Source organism: Aquarana catesbeiana, linkage group LG02 (genome assembly GCF_042186555.1).
Source record: "Aquarana catesbeiana isolate 2022-GZ linkage group LG02, ASM4218655v1, whole genome shotgun sequence".
NCBI lineage: Eukaryota > Metazoa > Chordata > Amphibia > Anura > Ranidae > Aquarana > Aquarana catesbeiana.
Genome location: NC_133325.1, coordinates 423,191,064 through 423,214,418, shown reverse-complemented (window position 1 = coordinate 423,214,418; position 23,355 = coordinate 423,191,064). Strand labels below are relative to the sequence as shown.

At 44.4% G+C, this 23,355-nt stretch overlaps 1 protein-coding gene across 2 annotated transcripts in view; it reads left to right on the top strand.

Moving 5' to 3' along the window:
• Positions 1–11,807, top strand: part of NIPAL3 (NIPA like domain containing 3) — a 61,387-nt gene extending 49,580 nt beyond the window's left edge. For both annotated transcript variants that reach the window (XM_073615480.1, XM_073615479.1), the window contains exons 10-12: positions 2,723–2,786; positions 5,084–5,178; positions 11,286–11,807. In XM_073615480.1, the coding sequence (XP_073471581.1) occupies positions 2,723–2,786; positions 5,084–5,178; positions 11,286–11,479 (353 nt within the window). In that variant the 3' untranslated portion in view covers positions 11,480–11,807. The remainder of the gene's footprint in view (positions 1–2,722; positions 2,787–5,083; positions 5,179–11,285) is intronic.
• The last annotated feature ends 11,548 nt before the right edge of the window (positions 11,808–23,355 follow it).

The window sequence follows — 23,355 nt, the reverse complement described above, 5'->3', positions numbered from 1 at the left end:
TTTGCAAACAGGTAATTTTTCTCCTTCATTGATATGCGCTGATGAGGCGGCACTGGTGGGCACTGATAGGCTGCACTGATGGGCACTGATAGGCACAGTTAAGGCGGTACTGATGGGCACAGATAAGGCGGCACTGATGGCCGCTGATGGGTTGCATGGATAGGGGGCACTGATGGGGGGCACTGATGGGTAGCACTGTTGCATTGACTGTGGACGCTGATGGGTGGCACTGTGGGCACTGATGGGTGACGCTGGTGGGCACTAGTAGGCGGCACTGCTGCCTATTGCTAGCTGTCACTGGCAGGGGGCACAGATGATCGTTGTGATCGGGACTGATGTCCCTCTCACGGCCGCCGGTGATCAGCTTTTTTTTTCCTCCTCACGCTGTCAGCGCGAGGAGAACAAATAGCCGATTACTGGCTCTGTTTACATCACATGATCAGCTGTCATTGGCTGACAGCTGATCATGTGGTAAGGGGTCGGGACCGACCCCTTACTCCAATCTGTGATCAGGCGAGTCTCATAGACTCGCTGATCACCGAGCGTGCCACGCGCGCCCTGCAGGGGACGACGTCAATAGACATAGCCCCAGCAATGTAGGTCCATGCTGTTGCCGTCATTCGGCAATAGCGCGGATCTGAAGAGGTTAAAGAGGAAGTAAGCCCTGGTGGGTTTTACTTTCTTTATTTCCCTGCAAAGGTAAAGCATAATGGGCGACTATGCATTACCTGAAACCGAAGGTCACTTACCTGAAACCGAAGCCTGCGATGTCACTGCTGTCCCCACTAGCAGCGAGTGTCCATCTTCAACCCCTGTTCCTTCTGGGGCCGCAAACGCCGGCTCTGTGACTGGCCAGGGTCACGGCATGACCCCTATTAGAAACGGCACGATGTGCCCTTTCTAAAGTGCGCATGCGCTGTAGACATTGGCGATTGCCTTTTTGTAAATATCTCCTAAACCGTGGAGGTTTAAGAGATATTTCAAGCACCTACAGGAAAGCCATAATATAGGCTTACCTGTAGGTAAAAGCGGTTATAGAGGGTGTACTACCACTTTAAATCTTGCTCTAATGATGGAGAACATGCAAAATTGCAGGCAGACACACCACAGGCATCTGAAACCTTATCCTATCCTGTACATTGTAATAGGATGAGCCAGAATGTTGCCAGGTGAGTTGAGATACCCCAGTCTCTAAACACTAAATCCTGGGAGGACAGTTTCAGATAAAGAATTGACTACAGAGAAAAGTAAACCATTTTAACTGAGGATTAGACCTTTTTAATTGCATGATTTGTTCTCCTTTTATTTACTTTTTCCTTGGACTGGAGAATATTTGTTTCATAATGGTTCTATTTTAATGCAATTAAAGTGATTGTAAACGATCACCTTGTAAAACAATCTTTTCAGTTTAAAATATAAATGGAAGGCAAAACATTTGTGTATACAGTATCTCACAAAAGTGAGTACACCCCTTACATTTTTATATATATTTTATTATCTCTTTTCATGTGACAACACTGAAGAAAGACACTTTGCTACAATGTAAAGTAGTGAGTGTACAGCTTGTATAACAGTGTAAATTTGCTGTCCCCTCAAAATAACTCAACACACAGCCATTAATGTCTAAACCGCTGGCAACAAAAGTGAGTACCCCCAATCCAGTGACCAGTATGAGAGTGAGAGCGATCACTCCAAATTTAACACACCTGCTCCCCATTCACACCTGAGACCTTGTAACAGTAACGAGTCACATGACACCGGAGAGGAAAAATGGCTAATTGGGCCCAATTTGGACATTTTCACTTAGGGGTGTACTCACTTTTGTTGCCAGCGGTTTAGACATTAATGGCTGTGTGTTGAGTTATTTTGAGGGGACAGCAAATTTACACTGTTATACAAGCTGTACACTCACTACTTTACATTGTAGTAAAGTGTCATTTCTTCAGTGTTGGCACATGAAAAGATATAATAAAATATTTACAAAAATGTGAGGGGTGTACTCACTTTTGTGAGATACTGTAGATAAAAAACCCATTTATAATGGTTTCTTTTTTTTTTGCTTACATTCCATCTGTTGTCATCTGCATAGGAGTTGGAGGAGAAAAAACAGTAGCACAATGATCTTCCCAGTGAAGAATCACAGAATTGTGTTGTCAGGGCAAGTTTGATCATTGGAGGAGAGCAGGTGGACTTCCCAGCATAGCTAGAGAACTGACCATGGTGTGTTCTCCTCCTGCTTAGTGTGGTCAGTTTTTAATAGGAAAGCAGAGTGACTGGCAGGAACACCAGGGATTTCACACAAAGGGTGCAGTATAAAGAGAACAGGATATTATTTCATACAAGTACATGATACAGCAGACACACGTCAGGAATATGAAATGTTAGGTTTACATACTGTTTAAGCACAGTGTGATGTGGGAGTAGAGATTACAAAGCTACTGTTCACTCACCAAAGGATTTTCTGATTGTAAACTAAATGTCAACTTTATCTACAGCACATATTCTTTACATGCAGATAATGCCATTAATTCAATATTAATTTCTTTAAAAGCAAGAAATTGTCTGTGTGGAAAAGTAAACACAGATTTCTAAATATTTAATTTGCCATTAATTGCCTGTGTACCTGCCAGGAAAAATGATAGCATTCCCATAGCCATCTGCTTATTCTGTGCTTTGTTTAACTCTTTGCAGTTGTATTAATATTTCATTCTTTACATTTTAGGAGCAGTATTTTACATTGACTTTCGAAATGAAGATGCTCTACATCTTTGCATGTTTGCTTTAGGGTAAGAACAGGAACGAACCTATTGAAATTGGGCAATCTTTTAGTTTAGGTTATGAGGTTATTGACACATGACAGAGTATACGCCTGCCTGTAGTATGAAGACGCACTAGTCCTGTTTACATTGGCGCAGTCAATTAGTGAATTTGTGTTACTACTTCATATTCAAGTGTATTATATTATTTGTATTAGTGTTGTCCATATCTAGATAAACTACTAAGGATGCTGCTGTCCTCTGCTTTTCTCCTTCCTGCTTCATGTACTAGTTTCCGTTATGTGCGAAATAAGGGTTCTCTCGCACTCAGGTGATTTTTACTATAGCAATGAATGCGAGTGGACACTAAGAATTGCTGCACAAACAGTTGATTGTAATGGCTGTCAATCTTCCACATTTAGATCATTGTGCTACTGATGATTTGTTACTGCAGTGTACACTTCATTGTTACCTATGTGTGTCAGTCACTGGTAATTAATCAGGGGCACATTCCTATAGCAGGTTTTTCCCATGTGCACCCAGTCTAAAGCAGCACATTTCCCTAACTTGGTATTGTTTGCTCTGTTGTTATTTAATGTAAAAGATGTTAAAGTGCATCAGTGGCCAAGCAACAGATATTTAATATTCTGTAAATAAGCTGTTCAACAAGTTCTCACTCACCTCAGTTGCTGCAGCTACAGTAAATAATCACCAAAGTTCACAGCAAAAGCATCAAGAGCATTCCAAACCAGCACAGTTCACCCTGTTTTTACTTCCTTACCAGTAGTGACTCAGCAGTCGTCCTGCCCTTCAAATATTTAATACAAACACAGAGCAGTTGCCCTGGGAAGAGCAGGAGTTGCTGCTGAGAGAAGGACTTGGTGTCACTAAACCCACATCATAAAAAACTATCAATAAATGCTGTGTTACATGTTGTTCAAACCTACTCAATCACTATGGTATTCGTTTTCTGTATTCTGCAAAAAAAACCTGGTTGATCCTGTTGCTCTTTATCTCCCCCTTCTGTCCATGTCCCCAGTTCAGCTAGGGAGTTTACAGCTGTAGTGGCAACTCTGCACGTACTCAGTTTTCAGTGATTTTCTATGCTAAGCTCTTCCTCCCTCACATCTAAGCAGCCCATGTGACTATAGAGTCGCTGAGATGTGGGTGTATACACAGTGGTAAATGACAGCCCGTGCCCTCCCTTCTCCTCCATGCCCACTAACTAGCTAAACACAATGGGAGTGGGATATTACATGTAGATTAATGGTGGCTTCACCTCCCTCTTATTTTAAGACACAGGCTGGAGGGGCGTGACCCTGCCTCTGACTGGCAGAAATCTGCCCTCACCATGTTATTTCCACAAAATAATAATAATAATTTCATTTCAAGTATATATTTATTGTATGCCAATTTAAAATCGTTTATTGATTTTATTTATTTTTACTCTGTATTCCAAAGGCTTTTTTTTTTTTTTTTAACATGTGACCAGCAGTAGTGGACAGAGCTGGGTCATGTGACAGCTGTATATAGATTAAGAAAAAGGTACTTGGATGTTGTGTGTTTGTTTTTGTTTTTTCTTATTAAAATAATTTGTGCCATCATCCATATACAGCAATAAAAGGGACAATGTAAAGTAAACTGTGTTTAGTATCACTTTTAGTGCTTCTGCTGTGAACTTTGAGGATAAATTGCTTCAGTGTGTGGCTTATTTTTTTTCTTTTTGAGAAGTAAACTTGTTTAACATTTTTCTCCTAGAATGGTACTGCTGATGAGCTATATAGTTATGAAAATGCTCGATGCTGTTTAGTCTTTTACACAGTGCTTAAAGTAGAAGTCCATCCTAACACTGTAATCCCTGCATCTACAGACATCCACAATCTAACATTAACCTATCTAGCTGTAAAGAAGAAATCCAGTATACATACCCCTTCTTTTTTTTTTTTTTTTTTTTAAGTCGATCTGACCCAATCCCATGCCAAGCTGTTTTCTGCGGCTTTGCTGTGGAGGCGGGTGCAGAGGACACAGCCGACAACGGAGGCCACATAGTAGGTCTATGGGTGATGTCAATCCAATTCATTTCACATCGGTTGTCGGCCGTGTCTTCTGCAGAGCTACCGCCGCTGGAGATCAGTTCGGAAAAAGGGTATGGTATAGCAATTTCTTCTTTACAGGGATAGATAGGTTAGTGTCAGGTCGTGGATGTCTGTAGATGCAGGGATTTTAGTGTTAGGGTGGACTTCCACTTTAAACTACATTTATTGTTAAATTGTATTTTTTTTGTATTGGTATAGTTTATCTAATAAAAAATCTTTCATTTCTCCAAGGTGCCTTATTGCCTTTTTGGGTGTGTTCCTCATAACAAGGAGCAGAAAAAAGACGAAAGCTTTTGAACCTTATGTTGCCATTAACTCCATGCAAGGTAAACTAAAACTAGCACAGATTAAAGCGGTTGTAAAGTATTTTTTTTTTTTTTTTTTTTTCCTTTGCACAGAGCGACCACTTATATCCTCTTCTGTGGTCCCCTGCCGGTGCAGTCCGCTCCTTACCTTCTCCAAGTTCCCCCAAAGCAAGCTGCTTGCTATGGGGTACTCTTGTGGGCCTGCTTCCATGTCGAGCTGTGTGCATTCCATAGGCACACACAGCATGGCTAAACCCCACTCCCTCCTCACAAGGTTTGATTGACAGAAACAGGAGTCAATGGTTCCTGCTGTCAATAAAGCCTCCTGAGAATTCAGGTAGATGGGAGAAAAGCTGCTGCAGACAGGGCAGCGCTGGATCAAAATAAAGACCCAAGCAAGTGTTTGAGGAGGAAGGGGCTGGGGGGAGTTGCTATTGAAAGTTTTTTTGTTTTTTTTTTTACCTTAATGCAGAGAATACGTTGGGGTAAAAAAAAAAAAAAAAACTTTTGCCTTTAGGACCACTTTAAATTAGCTTGGTAAATACTGGTTTAGTCATTAGATTTGGTTTGCTTCAATACTAAATTTTTTGGGGCAATACTGATACGGAGATGACGCGCACACACAAGCCACAAAAGCACACATTACCATTTTCAAGGACCCTTGGAAAACACTTGCAATCTAGCTAAGACTGTTCAGAAAAGTAGAATTTTGAAGCAGGTTAAAGCGGAGCTTAACTGCATGATACTTACCTCCCTTCAACAGTCTGACACCCGCACTGGCATTTTCTAACCAGCTTTTTCTGGATGCCAGGCTGCAGCTTTTTTTTTTGGTCATCGCAGTTTGATGTCACTACTGTGCATGCGCAGGAATGTAGACATTGCCGCACACAGGCACTGCACCAGAATGTGAACTGACCTGTGCTTGACATGTTTGGTATCTATTTACTTGGCATAACATCATCTTTTATATTTCACAAAAAAGGCAGGTATTGTATTGTTTGGGTGCACTAAAATTCATTAAAACTGTATTTTTACCTGAAAATTTGTGTTTAAAAATAGCTGTGCGTAAAAAAAAAAAATTGCAGCAACCACCATTTTTTTTCTCAACGGCCTCGGCTTCAAAATATATAATGTTTGGAGGTCCTTGGTATTTTCCTAGCAAAAAGAAGCTGATTTTTACATGTATGTGAAAAATTTGAGTGTTGGCCGGTTTTAAAGTAAAAAAGTTGTAACTGATGACAGATCTGTCTGTTTTAAAATCTGATGGCTGGTATTTTGTTTTACAAAATAACATGCTCTTCATATCTCATTTTCCATTTCCTATAAATTGCATGTTCCTGAGGCTGGAGTCTCTAGCCATTGGTACTGTTGTGACATGCATGATACAAATTGAGTTTACGCTGAAATCATGCCAGGAGCTTGGGTTAATTTAGTGCTTAAAATTTTTATCCAAGCATTGCTATTGTGTGCCAGTCTACACAAGTCTTGTGGTAATTTGAGAACTCCTGCTTGTGATGTAGAAGAGCCATTCCCAGACATGCCCACTACAGATTAATTGTCTCTCATATGCAGAAATCCTTAAGTAAAAAAAAAAAAAAAAAAAAAAATCAGTAGTAAGTGTTTTTTTGCTGCCATGAAACAAATTTAAAACAACCTTCGACATGGCAGTGCATTTTGTAATATAGGAAGCAGAGGAAATGGTTACACTGATCAGGCCTCAGGATGTTTGCTTCCAGTGACCTTGCTTGGCTTTCTCTGGATCTTGCTTTTACCGTTGCAGTGTTTACTGCTTCATTATTAGTTTCTCTGGATTAATACTTGCCTTTTTTTATCCCCACAGTTATATCTTTCTATGGTATAAAGTGCAGCACAACAATTTATTTATAATTGTTTTTTTTAACCACTTCGCACCCAGGCCAATTCTGACATTTCTCTGCTACATGTAAAATTCATCATTTTTTTTTTTACATAGAACCCCCAAACATTATATATGTTTTTTTTAGCTAAGACCCTAGAGAATACGATGGCGGTCATTGCAACTTTTTATCTTGCACGGTATTTGCGCTGCAATTTTTCGAACACGTTTTTTGGGGGGAAAAAAATGTCATGCTTTAAAAAAAAAAACAAAACAAAAGTTACGCCGAGTAAATAGATGCCTAATATGTCTCGCTTCCAAATTGCACACGCTCGTGGCATGGTGCCAAACTTTGGTACTTAAAAATCCCCATAGGCGACGCCTTAACATTTTTTACTGGTTACATGTTTTGAGTTACAGAGGAGGTCTAGGGCTAGAATTACTTCTCTTGCTCTAACGTTCGCAGCGATACCTCACATGTGTAGTTTATAAGACCCCACATCTCACCTCTAGGCTGGGAAGCATAAAATAAAAAAAAACGATCACAGCTTCCCAGCCATGGCGGCGCCGTTTTTTTAATGCAGAGGCTGGGCGTGACGTCATAACATCGCGCCCGGCCTCTGAACAATCATAGATCTGGTCCGCCGGAAATCTCTATCGTCTCCATCCGGGGCCAGTGGATCCGTTCTCCGACTCACCGATGGAAGTGGTGAGTCGGTAGAAGCACCAGAGGGTGGCAGGGCGTCCCCTCCCGCCACCCGTAAGAACGATCAAGCGGCGGAACAGCCACTATAATAATTCTTATGATGCAGGGAATCGCCAGCTGAAAACAGCAATATCTGAATGATGTCTGTAGCTGCAGGCATCATTCAGATATCACTGCACAATTCAAGGACGTTCCTGAATGTCCTACAGGGGGGCCAAGTGATTAATATACTGTATCGATTATCACTAGGAAAGTAGATGGCACATTTCTATGGCATATGTTGACACTACACTGAGCATAGCACCAATAATAGGCAGACCTAAAGTGTATGTAAACCCAAACAATACACCTCTCTCATTTGCCCCATTGTGGCCTCGTAAATATTTAATTGAATGCATTTTGTTATATCTGTTTTATAAGAGCAAAACAACTGTTGCTTTTGTAATGCCCTGTACACACAGTCAGATTTTCCGACGGAAAATGTGTGATAGGACCTTGTTGTCGGAAATTCCAACCGTGTGTAGGCTCCATCTTACATTTTCCATCGGAATTTCCGACACACAAAGTTTGAGAGCTTGCTATAAAATTTTCCGACAAAATCCGTTGTCGGAAATTCCGATCGTGTGTACAGAAATCCGACGCACAAAGTGCCACGCATACTCAGAATAAATTAAGAGACGAAAGCTATTGGCTACTGCCCCGTTTATAGTCCCGACGTACGTGTTTTATGTCACCACATTCAGAACGATCGGATTTTCCGACAACTGTGTGTGACCGTGTGTATGCAAGACAAGTTTGAGATTTTTTCTGTCGGAAAAAATCCATGAATTATGTTGTCGGAATGTCCGATCAATGTCCGACCGTGTGTACAGGGCATTAGGGATTCAGAACTGCCCTTTGTCTTTTGCACACCTGTGTCATCTCCAAAAGGTTAGCAAAAAAAAAACAAAACAGGGCTGACCCCATTCAGCCCACAAAAATGCTGTATATTCTCGGCCCACGATAAGAAATTAAAGAGGAGCTCCAGCCCCCAACACCCCCCCCCCACCACCACCACCACCAAAAGATTAAAAGTCAACAGGTACAAATACTTTAGCTGCTGACTTTTAATATTGGAACACTTGCCTGTCCAGGGATCCTACGATGTTGGCACCCTAGCTGAATTTTCAATTGTCTCTCGGGTGCTGCCACCGCCATCCCTTGTAAGGGAAGCTGGCAGTGAAGCCTTGAGCTTTCAAAGCTGGTTCCCTACTGCGCATGCACTAAGTGTGCTGCGCTTTGTTAATGGCCTGTTGGCGGGGTCAGGAGGAGGGGGGCCAAACTTCCGGGGGACCTCGCCGCAGTGCAATCTCCAGGAAGTGGGGATAGGTACATGTCAAAAAGAGGTACCCACTCCCCCCGAACGGTGCCAAATGTGGCAACAGATGGGGGGAGGAAGCAAACAAGCGTAGCTTCCCCTTTTGGGTGGAGCTCCGCTTTAAGATCTGACTGCATTTCTGGCAAATTAACAGATGCTTTTCTGTACTTTTAACACCTTCCTGCCCAGCCTATAGTACAATGACGGCTGGTCGGGTGCACTAGACACAGCAGATGGCTGATCACTGTACTGGCTCGCTGCCGGTACCATGTGATCGCTGTGGCCAATCACAGCAGATCACATGACATTTGTAAACAGTGGATAGCTTCCTTTCATGCCATCCATTGTATACAATTGCGTTGCTAGCTGTGATTTGGTCATAGTTATCACATGGTACAGAATGGGCCAATACAGCCCATCTGTAACATGTAATTAGCTTTGACTAATCACAAGACACTGAATCAGTTTTATTCAGTAAAAATTGTTGCTTATACTTAGGGTTGCACCGATACTAGTATCAGTATCGGTGCTGATACAGAGTATTTGCACAAGTATCGGTACTCTTGCAAATGCACCGATACTTTCAGGCTTGGTTTTTTGAGCTGTCAGTGGAGATGAACAAAGAAGTTCCTCTGTTTAACCCCTTATTAACCCTTAATTTACTCTAATCAGCCTTAATTAACTCCCTAGTCTCCTCCATTTAATTATTATTTTCCTGCTTTTTTTTTTCTCACGTCTATTTTATAAACGATAAACAATTAAAACATTTTTTTGGTTTGCTTTGTTAGTGAATATTTTCACATATATATATATATTAACATTTATTTACATATTTCACATTAAAAAAGGGCAAAATTAAAAAAAAACAATGTATTTCATTTGTAAATGACTTTTCAATGCTTTGTACCATTGCTGACAGCTGAAGTGTAAACTAAACAGTTGCGGTAGGTATCAGTAATTCATATCGGCGAGTACTAAAAAAAAAGTATCGGTACTCATAAAAATAATGGTATCGGTGCATCCCTACTTATACTGATGGAATTCATTGGGGTAAGCAATCATAATGTGTAAAACAAAAAAAAAATTGTGATCACTTCCCCAGAGTAGTAGGGAGTTACTATGGTAACACTTTATCTCTCTGGTCACAGTGTTTTTTTTTTTTAAATAAATAAATAAAAATAAGGAAAAAGTATATAATAAAAAAAATTGAAAAAAGAAATATATTATTTATTTTTAGATACCGTCACCAGTTAGTGTCCCTGTTCACCACCACACCAGTTATATGATAATGTTGTACTGCACTGGTGTCCAGTATGTAAAAAAAAAAAAAAAAAATTCTTTTTTTTTTTTTTTTTTTTTTTTTATCAAATAGTTGTGACAAATTACAACTTCAACAAACTCGCCAATCCTCTTACTAAATACCTTGGACTGTTTACTTTCCAAAGAAATGAGAAATGAGATAGGGTGTCAGTACATCCGATATATACCATGGTTTGCCTAAATTTATGAAGATCATTTGCAAAATGTTATAATCGAAAAATGCAATTTTTTTTGTTAGCAAAAAAAAAAAAAAAACCCCAGTGGTGATTACATACCACCAAAAGAAAGCTCTATTTTGTGTGCAAAGAATGATAAAAAATGTCATATGGGTACAGTGTTGCATGACTGCACAATTGTCATTCAAAGCATGACATCGCTGAAAGCTGAAAATTGGCCTGGGTAGATAGGGGGGAAAGGTGGTTAAGGGTCAGAACACAGGGAAATGTGTATGCATTGCAGCTATGTACTGCATATGTTTTGTGGGGGGGTTTTTTGCCATGACATACACTTTAATCCCGCTCAAAAGTGATAGTGTAGTTGGAGGATAGGCTGAATAACCTATACAATTTTTGTATCTCTCGGGGACTTGAACATTAAGATCTCACAACTGGAGCTAATTAGCTACAAAAAATGTGAAAATGTATACCACATATGTGTCACTACCACTGTTACAGTTATCCTTTAATGGTATAATGTTAATACAAAGCCATTTATAAAGCATATTCATCACTAGTATTGTTAAAATATCTACTATTGTGTAAAATCTACATTAAGCTGGGTATGCAGTATATGAATCGCTTCCATGATTACAATGATCCATTAATGATGTGAAGTCTATACTATGCCAGTTACCATTCAAGAAAAAAAAAACTATTCTGTTTTGTTTGCAGGTGTAATCAACATGCATGATAACGGCTCTACTATTCAGCCTGATTTTGGGAATTCCTTCTCTTATGGAGCGCTACAAAGTAATGATAGTTTATCAGAAATTTACACGCCAGCAACACTTCCTGTTGTAACAGAAGAAGCATCATCATCGTCATCTCCACCATATAAGATTTTGGAACACAATAAGAATGAATAGGCGTGCTAGCAACTAATGTGTGGACTGGGAAACCTATGCAGCAAAAATGTTCCTGTTTGTTTTTTTGTTTTGTTTTTTCTTGTACAGTTCAAACCATAGTTTAAAATGTGTATTTTTTTTTTTTAAGTCAGAAGTTATATGTATGTCTTAGGTCCAGTTTACTCTGCTTTGTTGGTTCACTTCTAAAGGACTGTTTTACATGCCCTGCTGACATCTTTTGTTGTAATTTTAATTCTGGGCGAAACAGAAAATGCAAAAATATTAACTTATATTCCATACTTGGCTATAGACCTGTTTGTTCATCATTATTACACAAAACAAACATTTATTTGCTGATGTGTGTGTTTTTTTTTTTTCTGTACATCATCATCATGACATTACATTTTTTTTTTATATGAAAACTCAACTACATATCTCCCATCTCTCCAATCTATGCATCAGCAGAATTCAGTTTAGATACAAAAGATAACTAGAAATGATGCCTGTTTCATTCAAGAGAGCATTCTTTCCATAAGTGCAGCTTATCAGTGAGACAACCCAGGGCATGTGTAGAGCTGTAGGCATGGTGCAACCATAACAAAACACAATTTGGTGTATGTGTTAGGCAGACTACCATTTTTTTTCTATATCGCTGGTTTGTCCTACTGATTACCAGTATTTGTAAAGAGCAGGTGCTACTGAACAGGGTAAGCCCTAGAGGGGAAGCTATACTTTACAGTAACTTATCTATGCTGAGCTGGGGAAAGGAAAGGGCGGTTGCAAAATTTTCCAACCACTTCTTGACCGTACTATAGCCAAAAGACGGCTACAGCGTTGTCCAATTCTGGGAGAGAATCCATGGACGTCCTCCCAAACCCCCCCCCCCCCCCCCTTCGGAGTAAAGGGCCAATCACAGAGGCCCTTTACCATGGGATCAGCTGTGTCCAATCACAGCTGATTGCATGTAAACAAACTTGCTGGTTATCGGCTTTCCTTTTCTCACACACTGTCGCAACATGAGGAGAGGCGGTACGCGGCAAGTGTGACGAGGGAGATTGGCACTGATCATCAGTGTAGCCTCATCAGCGCACATCAGTAAAGGAGAAAAATTACTTGTTTGCAAAATTTTATAACAAACTAAGAAAACCTTTTTTGGTCTTTTTTTTTTTTGTTTAGCAAAAAATATAAAACCCAGTGGTGATTATAAACCACCAAAAGAAAGCTCCTATTATAATTTTATGTAGGTACAGTGTTGCATGAGCACGCAATTGTCATTCAAAGTGCTACAGCGCTGAAAGCTGGCCTGGGCAGGAAGGGGGTGAAAGTGCCCTGTATAAATGTGGTAAAGAGGAGTGTGTTAGGCTCCCTTCACACTAATGCGTTTTTTTCATGCTTTTTGCAGAAGCGTAGGACATTTTGTTTGTAACAGTTTCTGTGGAACACGTTCACATCAATGCATTTTTGTGCCTCTGCATTTTTGGAAAGGGTCAGGGACTTTTTTAAATGCAAAACTGTGCTTTTTTTGTTCAATAGACTTCAATTGAGAAGCTGCAGAAAAGCCATTAGTGCGTATTTACCGCAATTTGCATTTTGCGTTTTTTTTAAAGCTGCCCAACAACAAATTTTCAAAAAGAAAAAAAAAATTAAACACAAATCGCTGCAAAATCATGGTAAAAAAATGGAAAGTGGAGCAAAAAGCACTGAAGCGCTTAAAAGCAACATGCATAGATGTGAATTAAGCCTTATACTCCCTGGACATAAAGCAAAACTAAAATCGCACACCCTTTTTTTTTTTTTTCTTTTTTTTTCCCCTCCTTTTTTTGGCATGTTATGATTGTTGACTCTGATAACCCTTCATCACGGGTGTTTTCATGCAAACCAAACTGACAAAAGAGAGGGGGTGCTAAGCCAGTCCAGTTATTGTGCACTGGATTGGTGCTTATGGGACAGCACAGATATATTTAACCCCTTCCCGCCGAGCGTACACAGATGTGTGTACTCGGCTTTCGGGGGTTATACCGGGATGATGCCCGCAGCTGCAGGCATCATCCCCGTACTGTTTTTTTTTTTAACAGAAAATTTTTATCAAACTAATCAGCATTACAGTATAAGAAATTAGTGCATTCATTACGGTAAGAATAATGACAGTGAGATTTACCCTTAAACAATAACTACTATTTATCAGGTGTTCCAGATGTGCACACAACAGAAGTTTCACTTAAACATACTTCTCATGGCTCATATCATCTTAAAGTTCTTAGATTAGATAAAGTAAATAACCCAATATTCAATCAAGCCAAGTAGGGGCGGCGGGGGGGAGAAGAAGGGGGGGGGGGGGGGGAGGAAGGAAGGAAGGGAGGGGGGGAGAGGGAAAGGGAGGGAAAAGGAAGGGGATGAAGGGGAACGGGCATAAGAAGAATTGACTTGAAATGCAGGATGTCCTCTACTATGTTTCACGTCCTACTTATGGGGTAGGGGGTTCAGGGTCCCCGGAAGCGTCCACCCAGGACAACCAGATTTTGTCAAATTTCCCCGGGCATTGCCTACTTTTATACGTCAGTCTAATCCGGGGGGAGTACCTTGTTCACCGACCTTATCCACAAGGCCAGGGTAGGAGGTTCCACCAGTTTCCATCGCAGTAGAATTTCCCACCTAGCATAGTACAATGCGAAGGTTAGACACAATTTACCATACCTATCACCCTCAACATCCTCCAGATGACGGAGCAATAGTATTTGGGGATCAACCGGTAAGTCTGAGCCTATGACGTTGCTCAGTGTGGAGGCCACTGCTGACCAAAAGGGTCGTAGTTTGGGACAAGACCAGACCATGTGCCAGAAAGTACCCACTTCCTGTCTGCATCTCTGACAGTTGGGATCTCTTTGTTGGAATATGCGCGCCAATCTCTGTGGGGTGAAATACGCTCTGTGTAGGAACTTGAATTGTATGAACCTATCCCTTGCAGCGATCATGGAAGGAATGTAGGATATTAAACACTCCTTCCACTCCTCCTCGTCTAAAGAGGGAATATCAACCCTCCACTTTTCCCAGGTTTTAGTTAGTTTCACATCATACTCCACCGTAAGGTATAGATATAGTGTTGAGAGAGGCTTCCCCATCACGCTGGAGGGCAGGAGCCTTTCAATGGAGTCTGGTTCCAGAGTGAGGGGGGCAGGGAACTGAGCCTCAAAGGCATGCTCCAGCTGCCAGTATCTGAATTGGAAGGAGGATGGGATAGCAAAGGATTGCCTCAGGGCTTGGAAAGTCTTAAGCCTGCCATCTTTAACTATATGTTTTAATGTAAGGATTCCCTTTTTTGCCCAGAGAGAGGGGTCTGGTATAGTGTAAAAGTGGGAGAGCACAGGGTTAACCCATAGGGGCTTGTGAGGTGAAATGTAGTTGGGCTTCCTATAGACCTTCCTAGCCTCCTGCCATACCTTCACAGTGGTTCAAATCGGAGTTATAGACAAACTGGCCCTGAGACCGCGAAATGGGAGGTTGCTCAGGGCAGCAAAGGAACCCAGAATGGCTGCCTCCAGAGTGACCGCCGGATTCTGCATGGGCTGGGAGAACCACCACCGAATCGTGACCAAAACAGCTGCCCAATAGTAGATTTGAAAATTCGGTAGCGCCAGTCTAACCCCCCCCCCCCCCCCCCCCCCGAAAGTGGGAAATATAAGATCTGCTTGGCCACCCTGGGTGGCCTCCCAGCCCAGACAAAATGTATCAACAGACACTCCAGCCTTCGAAAAAAAATCTTAGGAATGGGTATGGGTGTGTTGCGGAAGAAATATAGATATTTCGGGAGGTAAATCATTTTTAATAAATTGACTCTGCCAACAGGGGTCAGTGGAAGGGAACGCCAAGCTGCACACCTAGCCATAAGCTGTGCCATGAGTGGACGCAAATTGTTGTCCATGTAGTCTTGGACTTTACCGCTAATTTTTATCCCCAAGTATTTGAAGTCATCTACCCATTTAAGCTGCGGGTGTGGTACTCTAGGGGTCGAGGGATGGAGCGGAAAAAGAACCGACTTGTCCCAATTAATGCGAATCCCTGAATACCCACCAAATCGGTTAATCAGTGAGTGCAGTCTGCAAAGAGGACGACACATCCGCTAAATAAAGCAGAGCGTCGTCCGCGTATAGTGATAACTTCTCCTCAATGGGACCTACCTGGAGTTCCCTCACCCCAGGGTCGGCCCTCAACAATATAGCCAGGGGCTCCATCCCCAGAGCAAATAGACCCGGGGAGAGGGGACACCCCTGTCGCGTGCCTCGAAACAATTGGAACTTCCCCGAGAGGCTTCCGTTAGTACGTATTCTAGCTGAGGGGCAATGATATAACATGCAGAGCCATTTCGTGAAACCCGGGCCAAACCCGAACCGCGAGAGCACTTCCCATAAATAGCCCCACTCGACGGAGTCAAAAGCCTTCTCCGCGTCGAGTGAGGCCACCGTTCCATTAGCCACCTCGTTTGCCCTGTCTATGTGGGTATGGAGGCGTCTGATATTAATGTCAGTTCCTCTCCCGGGCATGAAGCCTGTTTGATCCCTGTGGATGAGAGCAGTAATTACCAGGTTAAGCCTGTTGGCCAGTACTTTTGCCAGTACTTTTGCATCCACGTTCAGAAGGGATATAGGGCGGTAAGAGGAGCAGAACGTGGGATCTTTCCCTGGCTTGGGGATCACCACTATGAGCGCTTCGCTCATAGTGTCCGGGAGTTTTCCGAGCCGCGTCGATGCAGAGAAGAGGCCCTGAAGTTTATCGATTAGTTCCGTAGCATATTGTTTATAAAACTCCACAGGGATGCCATCGGGTCCCGGTGTTTTTCCTGTCTGCATTGATTTAAGTGCCTGTAATATCTCCAAGGACGTGATTGGAGCATCAAGCTTGTCACGATATGTTACTGTAAGGGTTGGGATATCAATGTCGTCTAGGTATGCCCCCAGATCCTCCCCTCTATAGTCCACCCTAGATCCATAGAGGGATTCGTAGTACTCCGCAAAACAGCGGTTGATCTCTTCCGGTGTATGGATCAACTGTCCCGAGGAGTCCCTAATATGTGAGATGCTCATCCCGCCTGCCTGTTCTCTAGAGAGCCAGGCCAACAAGCGGCCTGACCGCTCTCCCTGCTCAAAAATCCGTTGGGATTGAGCCAGCATTTTCTTCTGGGTAAGAGAAGTACGGAGACGAACCACCTCCTTCGTCATAAGTTGTAGATGCGAATAGTGCACAGGGTCTCGGGTACGAACAAAAAGAGCCTCTGCACTACTCGCCTCTCCCTCAGCCCTAACCAAGTCTGCCCTACGCTCCCGTCGGACTCTGGCAACAATGGTCTGGTAGTGCCCCCTCGTCGTGGCTTTAAAGGCATCCCATACAACTGCAGGGTCAGCCGAGCCCTCGTTTACAGCCAAAAGTCAAGCATTTCCGTTCTAAATTGGGAGTCTACTGCAGTGTCTGAAATCCAAAATCTGGAGAGCCTCCATATCCTTTCTACTAAGCCAAGGGAAAGATCCAATGACAACAACAAGGGTGCGTGGTCGGAAATTCCCCTAGGCAGAATTTGTATGTCTGTGACCCGTGGGAGGACCTGACTCCCTGCGAAGACCAAGTCTATGCGGGAAAATGTTCTGTGAGAGGCCGAGTGGTATGTGTATGCCCTGGTCTGGGGGTGACGCCACCTCCAGACATCAGTCAGGCCGTAGGTATCCGCCCACTCAGCCAACCCAGGGCAATGATGTCCCGCAGGAGTTTGTCTGTCAAAGTCCGGGTCAGGGACCAGATTAAAATCACCTAATATAACATTATTGTCTGATGCAAAGTCGGCCATCCTGCCGGTGGTCTGATTGAGCACCAGCAAGGAGGCCGGGGGAGGCAGATATAAGCCCACAATGGTCCACGTTAGAGAGTATATTTTAGCATGAATAATTACATACCGACCATCAGGGTCCAGGGCCAAATCCAAGAGCCGAAATGGAAGTGACTTCAATACCAGTATAGTAACACCCCTAGTGAATGAGGAGTGCGTGGAGTGGTAGTGGTGTCCCACCCATGGTTTTTTTAGGGCCAGAACCCTGCGTCCTGTTGTCTCTTGGAGCACACATATATGTGGGTTATAAGTTTTAATGAATTGGAACACCAGGGAACGCTTGACCGGGGAATTCAGTCCCCTGTTGTTCCAGGAAATGATGTTAAGGGAGGACATGACCACCAGGAATATGAAGAGTGTTAGGGTCCATAGAATTCACGGCTCCTGGACTGGGCCCCGGCACCCGAAGTGGACACATCCGTAGACAGTGCAATGCTGATGAGTCAATTTTTTTAGTACAAATATCAAACAAAAACAAAACCAAACTAAAAACAGGTAAAGGATGCCAATTTCTAAAGTAGATGAAACTAGCCCCATTAGGGGAACTTACCCCACCCCCCACCCCACCCAACCCCCAGAACTGAGGCGGGTTTCAATCCCGAACTTATTCAGCTCGCTGGCTGCAACAGGGGGTCCGTGGAAGAGGCAAACCTACCCCCCCGAGGCTTCACACGGGGGGGAAGTAGCAGTTCAAGCGGCTTGTGTACGTGAGATCTCCGCTTGTGATACAGCAGGCTGTGAGGACTTAGGAAGTCAAACAAAGGGAAGTAGCCCATAATGCGACCCCACAGTGAATTTGATCCATCTTTTGGGTGGAGATACCGGACCAGAAGTCCAGTATTCCTTAAGGAAACAAGCATGTATAGAAGAAGCTGTACATTTTAATGGTCTCCTGACCAAGTTCTTTGGCAGGGGCACTATCTTAGAATTTCCCTGGTAGGGATAGTAAGCATCCCCCCACAAGTCCACACACACCCTAGTTTGAACTGGGCATAACTTGTGCAACATAGTAAGTCATCCATGTGGAAGTTTGTGTGATAACGCAGACCTGGGCCCAGGCTATGGTGAGTAACAACAAAAGGGGGTCATACAGCACATACCAGGTAGATCATCAGCGAATCTGTGGTAGCGAGTCCAGCCAGGCGGAAGCCTCTCTCGGAGTGGTGAAAAAGCGAGTTGTCTCGCCGTCCTGGACTCTCAGGCGAGCAGGGAAGAGTACACTGTAGCGAATGCTGCGTGATCGCAGAGCCGCTTTGACTTGGTCAAAAGATTTCCTGAGTTTCTGGGTCTCTACAGAATGGCTGGGGAAGATCATCAACTTCGTGTTCTGGAATCTGAGGTCCCCTACGTTTCTAGAGGCGCGGAGAACTTCGTCTCTGTCTCTGAAGTTGAGGAGACGGAGGATGAAGGTGCGAGGGGGGGATACAGGAGGCCCCGGCTTAGGCGGGATGCGGTGCGCCCTCTCTACCGTGTAGTAAGGTGACCAGCTGGGCCTCGGGTAAGAGGTCACGAAGCAGACCCTCTATAAAGGAGGTAGGATTGTTCCCCTCCGCCCCCTCCGGTAAACCAACGATGCAAAGATTATTACGCCGGTTCCTGTTCTCCGCGTCCTCGGCTCTGTATTCAAGGGCCTTTACTTTGGTTTAAAGCGTACGGAGTTATGCTCCATGGTCCCCAATGGTGTCTTCGGTGTTGTCTTTGCTCCGTCTCAGCGACTCGCGATCTGATTTTATCTATATCTTGGCGAATTAGACCCAAATCCAACTGGACTGCTTCAATCTTTGTTGTTAGCGTGGATTGGCAAGTAGCAATGGCCGCCATAACATCCGCCAGCCAGGGGGGCCGAGAGTCATCCGACTCCATAGTGTTTGTCTGCGGAGCCCTGTGGTTGCTGCGTGTATGGAGGGCCTCCGGGGGGGGACAGTTGGGCGTCTGAGGGGAGTCCAGTTGTGGTGGGAAGGTCAACCTCTTACCCCCTTTGTTATATTTTGCGCTGGAATTCCTGCGCCTCATTCAGGTGTTGGTGGCCCAGATCTGGGCAATTATCAACAGCTGGCTGTGGAAACCTGTCTGCAGAGTGAGGAGTATTCAGGCAGTAGGTAGGGTAAAGTGAGTGTCCCCTTTAATAGTCTTCCTCCTCATCTGCAAATGTATGGTGCAGAAGCTGTCCAGTTCAGGCCTACACTGACCCGCAGGGATGCTCAGCTCAGCCACCTCCCCTCACAACCAGGGTGGAAAGGATGCGGGCGCTCCAGGATCCGTTCCTGCTAACAGGCAGTCATCCCCAGGCGTCACAGGGTCTCCTCCACCAGACCAGGAGGATCCGATTCTCCTCCAGTCAGACCGACGGCCCGGAGCTCCAGGAAAGGCCGCGGTCGCGGCCTCGTAAAACGTGGGGAGGAGAAAAAAAGAGTTCAGGCCCAAATCACGGCCTATCTTCCGTTCAGGGTCAGCTCTCCCGCCCCCATCCACGGTCCGCGGCGTCCGATGAGGCCCGGCAACAGAGCCGATCGCGGCAGATGTTTCCCGGCTCGCCGCGCGGGCCGACAGAAAAGGCCGCGGCTTCGGCCTAGTCACCCACGGTAGGCCGGAAGCCGATCCCGGGCCAGGAACTGAAAACTTTCCTTGCTCCTCAGCAGATAGGGAGTCCCTGAGTCCCCCCCAGTCAGCAGGGATGCAGTTTGTGCAGTATTGGAGTCGATGAATCCAGATTTAGTACACGGATTAGCGGAGCTCTCTAAAGAACAAACCGCTCACAGCGCCATCTTGGCCACGCCCCCTCCCCGTACTGTTTTTTAGAGGTGGCGATCGACTATCCAGGTATAACAACCGATGCGGCTAAAAGCTTGTCCCCCCCTCCCGCCACTCTTACCGGGCCTCCCGTTCCATCGGAAGGCCCGATCACCAATACGCCGCCTCCGACGGCTAGTGACAGTCTGTAGCAAAGCCGTGAGCGGCTTCGTTCCGGCCTCCTAATTGTAAACACGGAAGCAACATCATGACGTCACTTCTCGCTTACTCGGCTGCCAAAGGCGCCAGTTTAAAAAAAAATATACAGTATTCAGAATCGCCGAAAAAGGCGATCTGAATACTTTGAAGTGCAAAGGAGGGATCGGGGGTCTAGACCCCCGATCCCTCCATAAAGAGTACCTGTCACCACCTATTACTGTTTTTTTTTTTTTTAACACAATTTATTAATATAGAAATAAAGAAAAAAAAAGAAAACATTTTTTTTTTTAAAGCGCCCCCGTCCCCGCGAGCTCGCGCAGCAAAGAAAACGCATACGGAAGTCGTGCCCGCATATATAAATGGTGTTCAATTCACAGATGTGAGGTATCGCCATGATCGTCAGAGCGAGAGCAATAATTCTAGCACTAGACCTCCTCTGTAACTCTAACCTGGTAACCGTTAAAAAAATTTAAAACGTCACCTATACAGATTTTTAGGTAATGTAGTTTGTTGCCATTCCATGAGTGCGTACAATTATAAAGTGTGACATGTTTTGTATCTATTCACATAGATATACATAGTCTGTATCTGGGCGCACGAAGATTTGCGTCATGCGAATACAGCCATGGCCGTTTGACAGGACCGCGCACGTGCGTGTGCACGCATGCACAGAACGTTCCGGTGCACAGTCAGCTTATTTAAGCTGTGTATGCCAAGCATGCGGTGCTTTCAGAAGGCAGCTGTGGGACACAGAGCAGGCTCTGAACCAGGCATTTGCTGCGGTTCATTTCTCCTTACCCGGGTCACGTGAGTCACCAGGTGTTGCTTGGCAGGCTGAAGGTGCTTAGGATTGTTTTATAGGGGCTTGGTGAGCCCTATTAAAGGGTTTCCCTTCTGAGGTGTGTTAATACTACACCCAGGTACTCTTTTTGTGGCTTGTAAATGTCTTAAAAAAAGAGGAGCGGGACTAACACTACAGGAAAGGGCATACCTATGTCGTCAGTAGTTCCTGATGAACCTAGTCGTATCCCTAGTGTTGTATCCCCTGAAAGACCAGAGGCTTCCGGGCAATCTGTGCCGCTGCACCTATCTGGTATTGTGCCTACAGTCAATGCTGCTGCTTCACCCTTTATCACCAAGGATGAACACTAGCCAGGTGAGAGCACAGGATTGCTGGCATGATTGCCTCCATCCCGCAGGGTGGCAAGAAGCATGACAGATCCCCCTCCCTGGAGCCTCCTAGTTTGGAGCAGGAATAGGTTGAGGATGGAGAAGAGCTAAAAGCTCAGGATTCTGTGGAGGGCCTGGCGGATGAGTCTGCTGCTGAGAAATCTGGACAAGATATCCAGTTGATGTCTGCCTCTCAGTCGCAGAGGCTTTTGCTCCAGACTCTTACTGAGGTTCGTTCTGCCTTTAAGCTGCCTCTTACAGAGGTTACTGAGCCCCCCTTGTCCTCTTTGGGGTGCCTAAGGCATCTTTAGGCCGCATAGGCTTTACACCTTACACCCTCTGTTGGAACAGGCGGTGTATGCTGATTGGGAACATCATGACAGGATTTTTGTTCCTCCTAAGAGGTTTTCCCTTTTATATCCCATGGATGAAAAGTTTGTTAAGAAGTGGAGCATGCCAGCCGTAGATGCAGCAGTCTCTCCCTAAATAAGAACTTCACTTGTCCATGTGGTTAATGCACAGGGCTTGAAAGACCCTGTTAAAAAAAAATTGGAGTCATTATTAAAGGCTTTCTTTTCTTTGGCCAGTTCAGCTATTCAGCCAGCTGTTGCAGCAATTGGTATCTGCCAGTCCGTAAAGGATCAGGTCAGACAGCCTGACGGGCCTAACTGGGAGGATGATCTGGCTGAAAATAAGACATTAGATTTCTTGTTTGGCTCTCTTATCTGAACGTATGCGCAGACTTTTGTGGCTTAAGTATTGGTCAGCCGAGCTTCCTTGTAAAAAGTTATTGGCAGGTTTCCTCTTTCATGGGGAACGTTTATTTGGTGATCATTTGGGCAAATATATCCAAAATATTTCCGGAGGGAAGAGTGCTCCTTCCTGTGAAGAAAAGCACCAGGCGTCCATCGTTTAAAACCTCGAACTGCTTCCTCAAGTGTCTCAGCGCCAAGGCAGTTCCGCCGCCAACAGGGCAATAGAGCCAGGGGCAAGCCGCAGGGCAGGGCCAGAAAAAGCCCTGGATTCTAAACCCAGCACCAAGCCCTCCTTTTGAGGGGACGCCCCACTCTATCAGGTGGGGGGAAGGCTGCTGCACGTTGCGGACATTTGGAGAACAATAGTTCCGGACGAGTGGGTCACCTCAACTCTATCCTGCGGTTACAAGCTGGAGTTGCCAGGGGTTCCCCCTCAGAGGTTTCTAAGATCCAGCGTTCCCTTGGATCCTCCAAAAAGAGCCTTATTGTTTCAGGCACTTCATCATTTAGTGCAGGGATATGCAATTAGCGGATCTCCAGCTGTTGCAAAACTACAAGTCCCATCATGCCTCTGCCTCTAGGTATCATGCTTGTGGCTGTCAGAGTCTTGCTATGCCTCATGGGACTTGTAGTTCTGCAACAGCTGGAGGTCTGCTAATTGCATATCCCTGATTTAGTGCATCAAGGAGTGATTGAAGAGGTTCCTGTATCCGAAAGGGGTGTGGGGTTTTACTTGAACCTGTTTACGGTTCAAAAACCAAACGAGGACACAAGGTCCATTTTGGAGCTAAGATCCCTGAACCAGTATCTACTAATCCAGTCCTTTCGGATGAAGTCTGTCCGCTCAGTGGTAGCCTCGCTCCAGATGGGAGACTTTCTAGCCTCCATCGATATAAAAGACGCGTATTTACACGTACCTATCTTTCAGCATCAGAGGTTCCTGTGATTTGCAGCAGAGGAAAATCATTTTCAGTTTGTGGCTCTACCCTCCAGGCTTGCCACAGTGTTCACAAAGGTCCTAGCACCAGTACTAGTACTAGGTCTTTTAAGGGCCCAAGGGATCTTGGTACTCGGGTATCTGGATGACCTCCTGTTCAGAGATCACTCGCTACAGGCTCTGGAACAGAGCATAACATAGACAGTGTGGTACT